The 16,114-nt window shown below is 33.9% G+C and overlaps 1 protein-coding gene across 2 annotated transcripts in view; it reads right to left on the reverse strand.

The window, feature by feature from the left end:
• Positions 1-16,114, reverse strand: part of LOC128992363 (4'-phosphopantetheine phosphatase) — a 60,732-nt gene extending 44,618 nt beyond the window's left edge. The window contains exons 1-8 of one of the 2 annotated variants that reach the window (XM_054415909.1): positions 15,658-16,114; positions 13,869-13,939; positions 12,236-12,429; positions 11,540-11,723; positions 11,062-11,154; positions 9,441-9,597; positions 8,495-8,604; positions 3,418-3,580 (exon numbers count right to left, since the gene is read on the reverse strand). In XM_054415909.1, coding sequence (XP_054271884.1) covers positions 3,418-3,580; positions 8,495-8,604; positions 9,441-9,597; positions 11,062-11,154; positions 11,540-11,723; positions 12,236-12,429; positions 13,869-13,939; positions 15,658-15,751 — 1,066 coding nt within the window. In that variant the 5' untranslated portion in view covers positions 15,752-16,114. The remainder of the gene's footprint in view (positions 1-3,417; positions 3,581-8,494; positions 8,605-9,440; positions 9,598-11,061; positions 11,155-11,539; positions 11,724-12,235; positions 12,430-13,868; positions 13,940-15,657) is intronic. The other variant, XM_054415910.1, reaches the window with a different exon arrangement.

Below are 16,114 nucleotides of genomic sequence, written 5' to 3' on the forward strand. Positions count from 1 at the left end.
TTGTTGTTTGTGGCATTTTTTTATACATATTGTTGTCGGTTATTAAAGTACAATTTGAACTAATTGTATTTGTATTTTAACCTGAATACGAAAGCAGGGTGAGTGTAGAATGTAGCAAGATGATCTTTGTGTAGCTTAGTCAAGGGTCAAGTACACAGGATTTTTTTTACAAGCAAAAAGCTATATAACATGTAGCTTCACAAACTATTCCTGTATTCTTGCTCGATTGCTACTGTAAAACTTTGGAAAAATTTGTTCCCACTTTTGAGAAAACTAAATTTTAAATTTACAATTTGTAGTCATCGCTGTTGTTTGTGCTCAAGCATATTGCTACTGTAAGTTATTGGGAATAAAACGCCAGTTAACAATCTTTTTGTTGTTTTGAGACTTAAGGCCTTTTCACGGCTCCCTTTTGCATATTTTGCATAAGGATTCATACTTTCGCACAATCTGACAAAATAAAGATACAGTTAACCCAATAACTGAAATCCAGAGATCACTGAGTGTGTTGAAACTGCATGTTGTTGAAGCAGTTTTTTTTTAGAAATATCTTTTTCTCTAAAAGAGCAAGTTTCAATATCTCTGTGTATGTTAATAAACCGAATTTTTAATGTAGGGAAATAAAAATCTTTATTTTATACAGATGAGATCACTGTTGAACCAATTGAAACAAACATTCGCCAAGTTTAAGTCCAAAAACACCAAAAAATTTGATAAAAACTTATTTCTCTTATTTAATTTTTACTGTTAATGAAAAAGATGATGAAGAGAAAATCAAATGATATTAAAGTAAATAGTGTTCTTTCTTCAATTTACAATAGGAAAGTGAAATTTTATCACCCAATACATCACCGAGAGAGCTGACAAACAAAAACCCTGCAGCTTAAAGAAATATGTTAAGACAAAATATTAACAGTTTGCTGAACTATAAAATGGTGAACAGAATGTGGTTAAAAAGATACAACAAATAGAATGACAATCCTAGTGACCAAATGATAGAATCCATACAATTTATTTTGAGGGTTAAATAAAGCTAGGCCTATATTAAATTTAAAAGTTTCTTGTCACCATCAAGCTACCATAAACACAAAGACTATAGACTTAATGATATTATTTTTTTACTAACCAGACTTTGAGTTTCGTAGATTGAAATTGTGTTGAGTTAAATGACTTCTTAAACATGTAACTCTTTCTTAAAGACAGCTGATAATAACAGCAACAAAAGAGAACTGATGAGAACAACATTAGCCCTTATCTTAGTGTTTGTGTTAGATAAAACCCTGCTACCAACACCTAACAAACCAGCTAATGCGTATAAGCTCATAAGTAAGTCTTCAGTTCACAACAGAAAGTGCAGTAAAAGTTATTTTTGTAGCATATTTCATCATAATATAATACACTGATCTCATTTTGTTTTAAAGTGTGGTTGTGCAAAATTAAATTGTCACCCTTAGTTTTTGTTACTGTGACAGTTGATGTGACATAAAGGATTCTGTAGTCAACAACATGTTGTCATTATAATTTGGCTTTGTTAATAAGTACTCAAGTTTAGCAGAAATAATTAGTTTACTTTGGCATATTGTCAGCGGATCAATTCAATATTGTTCATTTTAATGAACAAGTAGCTAAAGATTTTTACGTTTTATATGGGGATGGAATGTTTAGTTCTAATTATCCAACAAATCAAATACAGTAGAACCTTGATGATCCCTATTGCAACCTACTCCTCTTTATTAATGGATTTCAAAATATGAATTTACTTAAAATAGATAATAAAATTCCAATAAAGTTACAATAAAATATATTTAGGTTCTATAGCTATTACAACAATCTCATTGGGCTATGACAGTGAAATTATATTTTGGTCTAGGTTTTTGATGGGCTAGGCTAGATAACAATTTGGAGAGAAAATTATCTTAATCTAGGGGTTGGTTTGTGCCGGGTATGAAATTCTGATAGGCTAATTAACTGAATTTATACAGTACTAATATAGGCTAAAATAATATGAGATAGACTAATAATGAGAGTTAAAAATTTAGGCTATAAGTTCTTAGTTTGAAAACAGTCACTTGAATTTAATCAATTCACAATGGTGTGATGGTGGTTGGAAATTGATGATGAATTTTTGAAGTGTTAATTGAAGTTGATATTACCAATTTTTGTTGAATAGTGATTATCTTCTTTCTTTATGTCTCTTCATATTCAATATTTATATGTATTCTGAATGTTAATTTTTACTTTTGAATATTTAAATCACTGGAGACTTGGCTCCCACATCCATCTCTCTCTATATCTTCCACCACAAGCACATTTTCTTCCTTTTCTTTTCAACAATGCTACTTCACACCTGGACACTGGACAGTACAAAAGAAATATTTCCTACCTAGACACCATTTAATTTTAGAATATTATTTTTGAATATAGTTTTTCTTTTTCACTAATTTATATTTCATTAAATTTAAATATTCTTTTTGAAAATACAGTAGTTAATAAATATTGAAAGTAATTTAGTTACAATTCACATATGAGTACATTCATGTTTTATCTCACTATTAATCCTATTCATAAAAAGAATCATAGCCTAAATGAAATAGTTAGTAAGTAATAAACCTTTTATAAAGGTGCAATACAATATAAACAATTACTTTACTTTAACCATTTAGGTGTCACATTGACAAACTAATGTCATGAGTATTTAGGCACTTTTGCCGAGTTTTATGTAAACATCCATAAAAGCTTTCAATGAAGACATACATATTTTCTACATAAAATAGGCTATCTTTTAAATTTTAAATATATAGTATAATACCCTTACCAAGACTGAATTCCTATATGGGTTCAAATCCAGAAGATGCACAAATTTTGTTTCTATTTCTGAGTAACCAGACATTTTTTCTAATTAAATGAGGAAAAAGAAAATATATAGTTATATAGTGTTTATTTGAAAAATGATTATTAAACTTGATAAAAACATAGATCCAAAGTAGCCATGACAACCATAGACGAAAACAGACAAGCAGCAAAACAAACAAAGGGCAAAATAAATAGTACGCAACACGGCCATCTTTAATGGTTGTCATGAAGCCCAGAAGCAGCTGAATACATAGGTATGCAATGTTCCCGGGATCTTTAAATAATAGTACGGTATTACATTGAACGAAACACAAAGCCTGACGTAATTAATTCAGCTGGATTATCAAGGTTTAACTGTAACTATTATTAAGTATAAATATATCGAGTAGTGTTGGAAGAATTCATCTCCCTATCTCACATCATGTTTTTATTTTGTACCCGTTTTACATTAAAGATGAACCTATCAAAAGCTGGAATTGTGAGGCATGATTAAGCCATAATATATCAGTAACAGAGCCGAGCTACTACAAGTGTCAGGATGATGGTACCTGGAACTGTACGCACCCCACTCCTCGGCGCCCTTCAAGAATGCTCCGATGGCACCAAGGTAGCCTTCATGGCGCAGAAACCGGCACTGGACGGAACCTCGTGACCAGAAGTTGATGGCAAACGAGATTGTGTGCATGCTGAGGGGGTGATTACGGAGGAAGTAGCCACCAAAGTATACCTGAATCATATAGTTAGATAAGGTAAAGAGATTGTCAGTAGCGTGTTGATGGTTTCAATCTGGGCCCAGCTGTCTTTGTTTAATGGTCCTGATTGAAGAAACAGCTGAGTCAGTAACAAAGCTACGCACTACGCAGATTATCTCAATCTATTTAACACTAATCTTGCATTCATATATTGCGTAGAATACGCACCTAGTTGATGTTGCTGTCTCAAATGTACATACATATCTAACAAGACCATATTAACCCTGCAGTGTTGACTTTATTTTGTGGCTTCAACTGGTGACGTCGATCTATGAGACCAACTTTCACGTAAGGAATTTTCCCATTGACTAAATAATGGAACTATGTTTTGAAAAAAAAAAACAAAGCGAAAATTCCGTTATCGTGAATAGGCGGTTATCGCAACCATTTTCATCGACTTTAGCGACCAGTTTCATCAGCCAAAATGCTCGGGTGTCCGCCCTTCGTTTCGACATAACTCATCGATGTCAGTTCGGCCATTTTTAATCTGAATGCACCATTTTCGTACAGAACTTTACTTCATTTTGATGTTTCCAGAATCTTCACAAACTTAGCGGTAAATGTCTGAGTTAAAGTTTTTTACCCAAAACCCTGTATCACTGACCGTACCTCACAACTGGCGGGATTTTCAAACGCAGTGCACATCTTAAGTTAAAATTGCAACAAAAAAAATGGGCAATGCGAGGATGTTCCCCTTGTCACGGCTGGACGCCGACTGAGTTTCCGAGTGCGCCTGTACCAACATGGAAAGGATCACCGCACCCCTAGTGGCGTCAGAACGAAACGTTCCTTACTTTCTGAATAGCACAGTAGCCTCTGTATCATTCGAAATTGGTGGGCCAAGCAAATAAATTTGGACTATCAAGAGTTTTAAAGGTTTCATTTATTGGGAGAAAAGTAAACCATTTGAATTATTACAAAAGTTAATTTTTTTACCTAACCCGCCATGTTAAACTTCCCTATCCCAAGCGTGATGTACTTCTTTACTTCTCGAGTGATGTAAAGTTGAAAAAAACTCACTCGGTGAGTTAATGAAACCCATTTAGCCTAAATAACATTGAGTGCTTAACTTCAAAAATATACCTCTATGGAGCCAACGACGTTCAACGCTAGAAATCAGCTGTGCGCTTGAATTTTATTGTTATGTTTTGAAGAATTTTCATAACCTACCTTTTGTTTGTAAATTAACGTTACTGTTAGAAGATGAGTGAAATGGATAATGAAAAATATTGTTCGTAACCTCCTATATATTGTTGGGTCAGGTAAAATCTTGTACGTTACACGTTACGCAAGAGCTTGTTTACATCACTTAGGTAAATTATGCAACTCGCTTCTGCTCGTTGCACAACATTCACCTGCGTGATGTAAAAACGCTCATACTACACTTGTAAGGTAAATAGCTATTAATTACTGTATTTGTATTATGTAAGGTAAACAGCTGATTGAAGTTGCTTTACAACAAACAACAGCTTATTTTTTGTTAGTTATACAAAAGTCTGTTACTTTTGTTTGTTTTTCGCTATTGATTCTTGCCTCATCCATCAATGACATTATTTAGGACTAACCGGATGCCTGTGCTAACCGGTTGTATAGTTTTCTGTTATGACAGGAAGGAATCCCTCCCTTTGAATAATTAATCATAGAGTGTTTTGCTGATGAAACTTTGAACTACTGTGTGTACCAAATCGACCTACCTGGACTTTGAAATACAGAGATTATCAAAATGTATGGTACATGGTAAAACTTCAAAATAATAAGAGATTCTATATGGACTGAGCTTTTATTTGGAATTATAGAAAGTTTTGACTTATTGAGTGTTTGAATAATTAAAAGTGGACTGTATAATCTCAAAACTATTTAAGCAGGGAAATTACAAAATGCACATTAAAATAATTATATTGACAAAACACCATGTAAAACTAAACCTATTTAAATCAGTGAGAATTGCTGTGTCTATCTTATAATAATCCTGCTAACTAAAAGTTTATGTATTTAACATAGAGCACAAGGGCCTAGGTTATTGGGATTCAAGTCTATCTTAACTAAAATTATGATAAAATGTTATATATTTATATCAATAACCAAAAGAAGGCCCATGTACTAAAAAATATGTGGCAGTATTAACTTAGGTTATTAAAATAACTTACTTTTAATGGATGAAACATGTCACTAACAAAGGTATCTCAACTTCTGCTTCCAGTAGACAAACCCTAAGTTGTTTGTCATCGTTAAGATAAACACAACTTTATCTAACATAAACTTTAACTAACAAAAGCAAACTTACATATTATGAATGATTATTGTCTTGTGGTGCTGGGTGGGTTGTTTTTTTAGCGAAATTCCCATTTAGGGAATAAGCTATTACCCTAGTACTCATGGTAAGACTTGAACCCAGGACCGATTTACTTGTTTGTTTTGAGGTCTCTAAAGGCCAAAAACACCACCCATTCAAATTCATATTATATATGCATGTGTCCGTCAGCACCATAACTCAAGCAAAAATGATACGATTTTGATGAAATTTGGTATTAACGTGTAAACCTACATTTATTAGACCGAGTTCGCGAACCAGCATGATTGGACTGTGGGGGGTTTTATGGGTATTAATTGGTTTTTCCCATTTTTGACCCTATAAATATAAAAATTTGCAATTTCTTTCCAAACCAATTTGTAGAGCTTAAAAAACAAATGATTAAGCATATTGAAGCGTTATCATGCGCCTAATGGTTAACAAGAAAATTCCAAGAAATTGTGAATTCAAAATCTGCATGTTATTCTTACGGAGAAATAAGTAAACTCTTGTAGTTTTTACTTGTCTATGAAAATAATTTTGAACAAATTTGGAAATGCATTTATTTACTAAACTACCAATACAAATTAAAATTAAAAAAAACACTTTTTAACCCTCCCTGTTGCAGCAAACTTAAGTACTTTTTAAACTAAAGCCATTTAACCCATTGGGGAAGGAATTAATGCGCTACCTGCAGCACCTACTGGCGGCAATTAATTTTACCGAATTTGTAGACTTTTACTCTAACTGCTATAGAAAGAAAACCTTAAGTAATAAATTAAAAATTAATAATTCTTTCACCATTTTGTTCACAGTAAAATTGTCTACAGAAAAGTGGTAATTGGATAGTCAAAGTTGCAAACTAAAAAAATATATATATATAAAGATTATAAAAATAAAAATTTTAAAAACAATATTTTGAAAGTAAACTTGATATACAAATTCAAAGATTAATCCAGACACCAAATAACACTACTATTATAAAGTTCAATTGATAATTGATTGATAATTGATAATCGATTCCCTACGTAGAAAAATCAAAAGTTGTGTGCTTTTATAAGTAACTAGCTGTACCCGCGGGCTTTGCCCCGTTTAATTTCTTAATTTTCAAGATGAGCTCATTCGCATGGCTCAATCACGTCCTGGTTGAAGTTCGTTCGCTATGCTCACTCACCTTTGGGTTGGAGCTCGTTCGCTGCGCTCACTTGCCTTCAGGTTAGCTCGTTTGCTACGCTAACTCGCCTCCAGGTAGAAGTTCGTTCGCTACGCTCACTCACCTTTTGGTTGCAAATTAGCTGTTGTCATAAATTTAAAAAAATAATAGTGCTGCACCCTGTTGGTAATCCTTGTAACTTTAATGCTATTGAACATCATAGAACAGAACCAACTTGTTTAATTGAAACAGCTGTTAAGATTCATTAATTCCTTTTCAATATGAAAAATCATAAGGTTAACATGGGAAACTCCAGAGCCACTGGGGCGGAGCCCGAAAGCCCGATCAGAATAAAAACTACTTAGTTTTCCTATTTAATGCCCAAAGAATCGGTGTACCGAATTTCAGCCTCCTAGGTAAATGGGAAGTGGGAGAATTAGTGATGAGTGAGTGTGTCAGTGAGTCAGTGAGGGCTTTGCCTTTTATAAGTATAGATAAAATTTTTTTTTAATTGTTTGTTTACCTTACCGCAGCTGATTTTTAGTGATAAGTGGTTTCCATGGCAACACAAAATTGTTTGTTATTGGCTAAAATAAATGAGTAAATACGCAAATTAAGAAGCAAGATATTTATAAACATTGTAATAGTAAGAAGAAACAAAAAGGGTGAAAAATAATAATAACTAAATAACTAATGGCGCTGCCTAGCGGTGACACGAGCGGCACTCGTAAGTCGGCCGCCTGGCCTGCAGCGGTCGTACGAGTAACGCTCGTAAGTCGGCGCCAATGGGTTAAATAGGGAATCAATGTAGTATTTTTAAGGAGATATTTTAGTGTAAATCTAATCAGGCAAATGGAAATCCATTTAGTCTGCAGGTTTGCTGCGACGGGTATTTTGTTGTAGCTACAAGATTTAAAAAACTCATCTAGAGGGAGGAATGGTGTATTGTTATGTTTTTTTTTTGTTCTTGTTCACTCAACTTTTTTATCAGAATTAGATTGAAGAATTGTATCCAAATTGCTTTGCTTGAAACTTTATCAGGAAGCAACCCCATTCAGTATGCCATAAGTTCAGTATGCGACAAAATGAACAGTACTGAAACTGAATTAGTCAAATGTTTTGCAGTATTGTTTATTTCAGCGCGTACTGTAGTTGTTTCAAAAAGATATCTGATTTTGTATTCTTTTTGTAGCTATATTTATTAGACTGCCCTAAACATTTGGACACCGTTCGGTTTGAGTACGAATCGTGTCATATTTTAGGTTTCATTCCTCTTCACGACTGTGAAGGATTAGATTTCAAAACCTGGTAAGATTAATTATGTTTTACTTGCAGTGATTTTAAGTTATAGAAAAGTTCAATAATCCTTAAAACAGAATGAAATTACCACAAACAATGAACTTTAAAGAAGGCACAAGTTTTAACCGACTGTACTAAGTTACTTACCCTATTCAGCTTGTGCATCATTGCATAGAGACACGCAATCTGTCCAATGTCGTTGCTGATGGTGAACAGCAAGCTACGAGCCACGTCTGCTTCAGAGCACTGCTGTCCTTCTGTCAAGTTGCAATAAATAAGATGGAATCAGGTTAATCAGACACACTATAAAGTAGCCAAATTAAAAGTTTGTAGTCAAATTAACTTGAGACTCCCCAGACAGTCTCCTTTGCTGGTGTTAAGTATTTGAATAGGAAGAGACCTCTCAAGGCATATTTTATTGTGTTGATCGTAGTATAAAGATCAATAATTTTAGAAGGAAGTAAAATGTAAAGTCATTGGATAGGGGGTTTGTAAATGTAAAAGTGTTGAAGATCCAATTGAGAAACACAGACATGAATAACCTGAAACCTTCTATTCATTTTTTGCTCATCAATAGGCCATGAATACACACTGGGCGACACAAATGTCGCCCAGTGCTGGGATTTTGTCGCCCAGTGACTATGGGTGGTGCCAGCATATTTTTTTAAATAATTCACATTTTAAATGCATTGGGATTTAAAAAATAACATTATTTAAATATTTTAGGGTATTGAGCTATGACAAGAGCTGACAAGAGGCTATGAAGGGAGCCACAACCTCAAACCTATAAAGTTCTAGAATACGTAATTAAGTGAGATTAAATGGACTATTTACAAGCAAATATAATCGAAAAATTCATTAAAAGATACGTAGAAATGTGTAATTTTCACTTAAATTTATGGAAAAATGTCTGGGAAGGGCCTAGGACTCCCCCCTTTTTTGATGGGGGGTATTCCAGACCCCCAGGTCCGGCGCCACTGTCGCCCAGTGGAAATCCCTTAAAATATGCACTGCCATGAAAAGGTACGTTTTTACCATAATTAGTCACCATTAATTTTCTTTTAATTTGATTACAACCAACTTCCACACTTACGGTCTCCTCGCTTCGGACAGACTTTTCCAAAGGACGATGCAATCAAGTCGCCTGGCAGTCCAAGAGTCTGGTAGTCTCCTCCGTAGATGTCTCGCACTAACATGTCTGCATGACGATGGTCTCCCTGCTCTGCTAGCTCCAGCAGTTCGTCAAAACCCTTCACAAATTATTATGCTTCAATTGTATTTTGAACTACCTGTGTGCCCGTTCTACGGACGGGGATCTTTTGGTCAGTTTAAACCTTATTATATTCAGATCAGCAGTTGGATTGCATATCAAGTGTGCATTTTTCCAAATAAGCAGGCAAAACTATTTAATTATTGGAATGATCATAACCTTCACAAGCACAATATCTGACAGTGTCAAGCCAAACCAAATGATTCACAATTAAATATTACCTGGGTATAAATCTTTTTTATTCTATTTTAGCCTATATATAATGATTGAACTGAAACAAAAACAGCTTTTTAAGGCATGTAGATCTATAAGGCATAGCCTTAAGTTATAATTGGAAGCTACTTATTTATTTAGATTTATTTAGTTATTTATTAGCTAGTTATTTATTAGCCTAATTATTTTCAACAACAGTTACAAATTATTATACTTACGATCAATTAAATCTGTTATGTAAGTTGCAAGGTTATGTTAAGCTCACTTAGTTTTGGATTTGCTTACAAAATGTAATCGGAAATGGTTGCAGTATTTGTAAACAAAATGTAATGAACACATATCAGTGATAGCTAGACTAACGTATCTTTATCCAAACAGCTGTTCCCGCTGTTCGTTATTTTTTAGATGATGTATTCTCTAAACAGATGATTAGTGATTAATAAATGACGTATGTAGTAAACAATCTGAGAACAGTGTCAAAAATCACATAAAATTGGGTTTTTGAACGTTCGTTATTTTATTTCCAAAGTAGTGAGACCATATTTTAATGGCTAAAGACACTCTCGCCAATCCTGTGAATACGATTAAACTATTAGAATCATGATCGGTACTCTAGTTTTCTCGGAGTAGGCCGCGTAAATTAGAGTTATGGCGTCACAGACACAATGACAGACAGACAGAAATCAAGATAAGACTTGTTTCGGCTTTCTCAGTATATAAAACGTAAAAATAACAACAAACTTCATTATTCTACGCATTGTACAGACAAAACTGTTATTTTATTTACCTATATAGATGTCATACTTTTTCTGTTTTCAGGTAACAAGGAGTATATGTGAGCATTCAAAGTTTATCTGAAAAGCCTTTTGTGTCAGATAAGAAAAAGGATGGATATGCAAGAGGCTAGCTTATCTACAATTTTACCACAAAAACAATTACAGTATTGCAATATATGAATATAATCTGCTAGACGCCACAACCATGATCATTTGCCATGAGTGAGCTATTAAAATCTGACCACTCATTTTGCATCACCCTATCCATATGTATGTATTAAGTAGATTATAGATACATAAAAATATGTAAGGTTATTAGCTAAAGTATATAGTAAAAAGACACATTTCTACTGTTCCCTTAGAAAAAGGTTGAAAATTAGGCTTACTTTTGGGCAATAAAATTACAAAACTATCTAGCAATATCTGTTTAGCAATAAATATTGTGTAAAACTAACCTTTGCTTTAGTCAGCAATGATCCCAGTCCCCAAAATGTTCCTCCACCAGTCGCAGTGCCTCCAATTCTCTCATATTTATCTTCTGATTCTACCTGCAAATAATGGTTAGTTTATATTATATCTTTTGAAACAGTATTGACTACTGGATGCAGCAAGCACACTTCTCATCTTGAAAATCTCAAGCCTTTTTTAATTTGTGTTTTATATCCAGTAACTAACTATCCTAATCAATTGGGATCAATTCGGATAATCAGATTTTTGCTGAAATATGGGGTATTTTACAGAAAATCGGCAGAGTCAAGCTGAGCTTTACTATTGTGATCGTAGAATCCGTCAGGTAGATTCACGCTTTCAATTTCCCCACTTATTTCTAACACGTTCGCAGAAAGTTATGATAATATACATGATTTGTCATATGTCATATGATTCGTATGTCATATGAATCTAATCATCAAGATCATATGAAGGAATACTCACCTTCATGATGCTGACCCCTGAGCCTATGTTGACTAAAAGGTAAGGGAAAATGTCTGGGTCTGCCAGCTGGAAGTCGTACTCTGGGTCGCCATGACGATGGTAGATGAAGGCCTCATCACTGATGTTCTTCAGAAGAAAATTGCACCCCTTGATTAGACATCCCATTTCATCTTCCTTTTCTACCCTAACAGTTACAATAGAAATGAAGATAAATAAATTAAAATATAATTTATTACTTGAGTACTTTTTGGACAATTAGTTCACCTCACCTCACAAACTAAGCAAACAGTAAAAATAATACATTGAAAGGGGATTTTTATCAATTTTATAAACTAGCAATATTTATAGCATTTAAATTTCACTAATTTTAGAAATGGTAATGCAAGCTTAATGTTAATGAAAGATATTAAAGATGAGATTTTAATGAGGGTATGTTAATAATTGAAACACTCATTTTTAAAAAGTAAAAGTAAGACAAACCTTAACCACTTATAGAGGAACTACAGAGAAAAGATAAACTTAATTAATTCCATACATTAACATCTATCAGACCTTTTGGATTAAATCCGAACTTACTACAGTTTACATTGGTTAATCGAGGGTTCTTATATGATGATTAAGATGATAAAGAAATTATTAATACCTCATATTTTACAGTTTAAACCAAAATAATAATAGCTTTTGAACAAAACTTACGATAAACCAAGTTTTTCCTGCAACAAGTCAGCATATCTGTATGCCCCACCTCCAGTAGCTTTTATTTTTTTACCAGCCATTAAATCTCTACTTCCAACCAGATTCTGTCGTACAAAATCCAAACAGCTTGCTATGTATTTGGTTTCAAATTTGACAAAATGCAAACGTGCACCTTCCATTGTGTCAAACTTATCCTGAGACAAACATGACAGTTAAACATGTAATAAACTACTATCTGAATAATTTATTTAACCCTTTCAGTGCTATGCAACGATAAATCGTTGAGCATCTTTTTCCTGAAAAGTGCTATTGAACGATATATTGTTGTTCCCATTTCTTCCGAAGTGCTAAGCGACGATATATCGTGCCAGCGGGCAGCGAGACTTTCAATTGTGTGGGTTTAAATGGGCATATCGGTTGACTCTGTTGTTTTGAATCAGCGATGGTTTCTTTTGATTCCTCATAAGGATCGAGTCCCGATATACCGTTTGTTCCTTAGCACTTTTGAGATAAAAATTTTATTTTTACCGATTTTTTTCTCGCACACTAGACTTTGCCCCCATTGAAAGCCTTGCACTTTTCGGACAAAATAAGTAAAATAATTCTAGATTTTTTGGATGATTACAAAACAATTTCTAGCACTAAAAAGGTTAAAAGACTATACCGGTACCTAAATTTATAAAATAAATCTCCCTATGAGGTAAGTAGACAAACTATATTAATATTTGTACTGCTAGTTAACATGATATTTTGACTAGGTCTAAACAGATTAGATTATAATTCAAATTTTTTACAATTTTTAAGTTAAAGCCTAAAATAGTTCAACAATGTAATGCTGTATGTTAAAAATACCCCCGCCGCAGCAAACCTGCAGACTTAGCGAATTTCCATTTGCCTGATTGGATTTAAACTAAAATGTCTCCTTAAAAATATCACATTTATTCCCTATTTAAACAGAATTAGACAGAAAGGTTTGCTGCAACAGGGAGGGTAAAAAAGTTTTTTTTTAATGTAAAATCTTAAAAGGTACTGTGGTTTAGTAAGAAATTAATCTATTTTCCAAATTTGATCAAAATATGTTCATAAACAAGCAAACTACAACAGTTGACTTATTCTCCATAAGAATAACATGGAAATTTTAAAATTACAATTTTTTTTAATTTTCTCCGTAACAATTAGGCGCATAATAACGCTTTAATATACTAAATTATTTGTTTTTTTAAGCTCTACAAAATGGTTAAAAAAGAAATTGTGAAATTTTGTGTTTTTAGGGTCAAAAATGGGAAAAACCTATTTTTACCCCATAAAACCCCCCATAAACCCCCGTTCCCATAGTCGGATCATGCTGGTTTGCGAACTCATTCAAGTTTATCCCGCCTTACACCTTCAAACCAAATTTTATCAAAATCGGACAAAAATTACTCAAGTAATCGTGCGGATGGACACACATATATGCCTATATATATATGTATATAAAAATTTGAACGAATGGTGTTTTTGGCCTCTGGGGACATCAAAATGAAAAAGTAAATGGGTCCCGGACCTAGGTCTTACCATGAGACCTACGGTAATAGCTACTTCCCAATAGGGAAATTCGCTAATACAACTTGTTAGCGACTTTTTAATTACTTACCTCTTCAGAATCATAGTTAATTATTCTTTGAGAAATTTTGGAATAGTAAGCAATTTTTGTAAGTGTTCCACCTGAAAAAGTATGCAAACATTTGAATTTAATTGAAACTCACAACAATGTACATTCTCTTAATCCGATATAGGTCTATAGGCTACCAAGTTTAGTAGCCTAACAAGTTACTAACTTAACTATGTTTAACATAGCCTATGAATTGTTTTTCTTTCATATTTTTTGAGCCTCGAAACTAAACAAATAACTTAGGCCTATCATGGCTAAGAACACGACACCTAGTTTCTTTTACTTCATTAGGCTAATAAAGGGGGTATTTGATAAGCTTGGAGAAGAAAGGAGAGACAGTTAATAGAGGTTTGATTGCAAGTTATAGGTAATGCCTCACACCACAGAAAACATACTAGTTACTATAACCCAGAATGCCAACCGCATGGTAAAAAGCATTAAGTGTTTTGAGAGAGCTTTGCCTGTCAATCGTAGGCAGCGCCACCAGCGTTGCCATGAACTCAGCATAGCAACGCTGGTGGCGCTGCCTACGATTGACAGGCAAAGCTCTCTCAAAACATTTAATGCTTTTTACCATGCGGTTGGCATTCTGGGTTATAGTACTTAGTATGTTTTCTGTGCTCACACTCAGGCCCGCTTTCTCCAAACCTGGGTAAACTAATGAGTTAACCCAACGAGCTTTTTCTCAACTAAACTTAACCGAACGGTCAAGCTAAGGTAGGTACTAGAAATATTCATGTTAGTGGCACTGAATTGGTACTTTTGCTGTTTTTTGTCTTCAATCACACGATGCCAGTGTTTTTTTCTGTTATATTTGGAAAGTGTTGCTAATTTGTAGGTTATGTTAACGTTACCTTTATAGCAATAGTACAGTAACATTTCACCGTTGTGATTAGTAATTGGTTGATAATTGGGATAATGGACTCAAAAAAGAATAGGCCTATAGTAATTAATAATACGGGTAAAAGAAATAACAATTTTATTCAGACCGAAGTTACATTGTTGGACTCAATAGACATTGATTGGCTGTCCCTTTACTTACCGTAATCGAAATCTACCGAAGAATTCAAAATCATCCTACTTTTCAAACTCAATCAATGTTAATGTAGCGAGAAGAGTAGCTAGAATTCCGCTACAACTACTTTAAAAATGTAGCTAGCTACAACTAAAGCTTCAAAAAAAGTAGCCTCGCTACTTGTAGCGCGCTACTTCCCAACACTGGGTTTAGGTAACTTAACTGAGAAGACTGGAGATAGGCTAAACCAGGTGGGACCATGGGTTAAACTAAATTTCAGTGTTAGAGAAAGAGTAGAGTTGAGTTAACCCAGGATTTAACTATAGCCTAATAACAGGTTAACTTAACCGAAATTGGAGAAAGCGGGCCTTATTGTTTTTCCCAGTCCCAGTAAAAAACCAAGACTGATTCGGTGTTTTAGGTGATTTTTTTTTCATTCAAGAGTGAAGCCCTATTTAGGGTTCTCTTGTATGTCAAAAATCAATCAATATTTAGATAACCTCAAAATCAGAAGGACTGTCTTAACTACCATAACTTTCTGTAATAAGTTATAAGGGAAGCAGAGAACTGGGCATTGATAAGAAAACATTTTACTAAAATGAATTCATTTCTTTTCTTAACTCACTGTGACGAGTGGTTACCAAACTTTTTCTCAGTATCCTAGTACCACAACACAAAGGCCTATGTCACAGGGACCAAGGAATAGGCCTAGGGCCTAAGTTAATAAGAGCAAACATAACCTAACTTTCAACTTACCAATATCAATCGCAAATCGTTTAGCATTTTTCAAATTTCTAAAACCTTCTATATCTTCAATTTTAAGACTTTTAGGATTTCCTTCACGATCCATAATAACTTAACTAAACTGTAGTACTAACTGTAGGCTAATTTTTAAAACTAATATTCAGATTTCACTGCTCATGACTTGATGTTGATGTTGATATGATAACATTGATAGGCTAAGGCTAAATTCTAAATTCAATTCAAATCAGTCAGTCAGTATTTATTCATTCCCTTGTGTCACTCACTATCACCATAGATGAAGTAATGCTATCACCACACTAGTTAGTTGACCTAGTATCGTATCACCGAATCACCATCACCTTGACCTTGGCCACAGCATTATCACATGATCATCAAAATGCAATAATGTCCGTCTACTATGACCATGACGACCGCGACCGCGGCGTTCGATTCGAAATGGCAACACCGT

Source organism: Macrosteles quadrilineatus, unplaced genomic scaffold (assembly GCF_028750875.1).
Source record: "Macrosteles quadrilineatus isolate MER2022 unplaced genomic scaffold, UCM_ALF_1.0 Scaffold_4__1_contigs__length_99947679, whole genome shotgun sequence".
NCBI classification, from domain to species: domain Eukaryota; kingdom Metazoa; phylum Arthropoda; class Insecta; order Hemiptera; family Cicadellidae; genus Macrosteles; species Macrosteles quadrilineatus.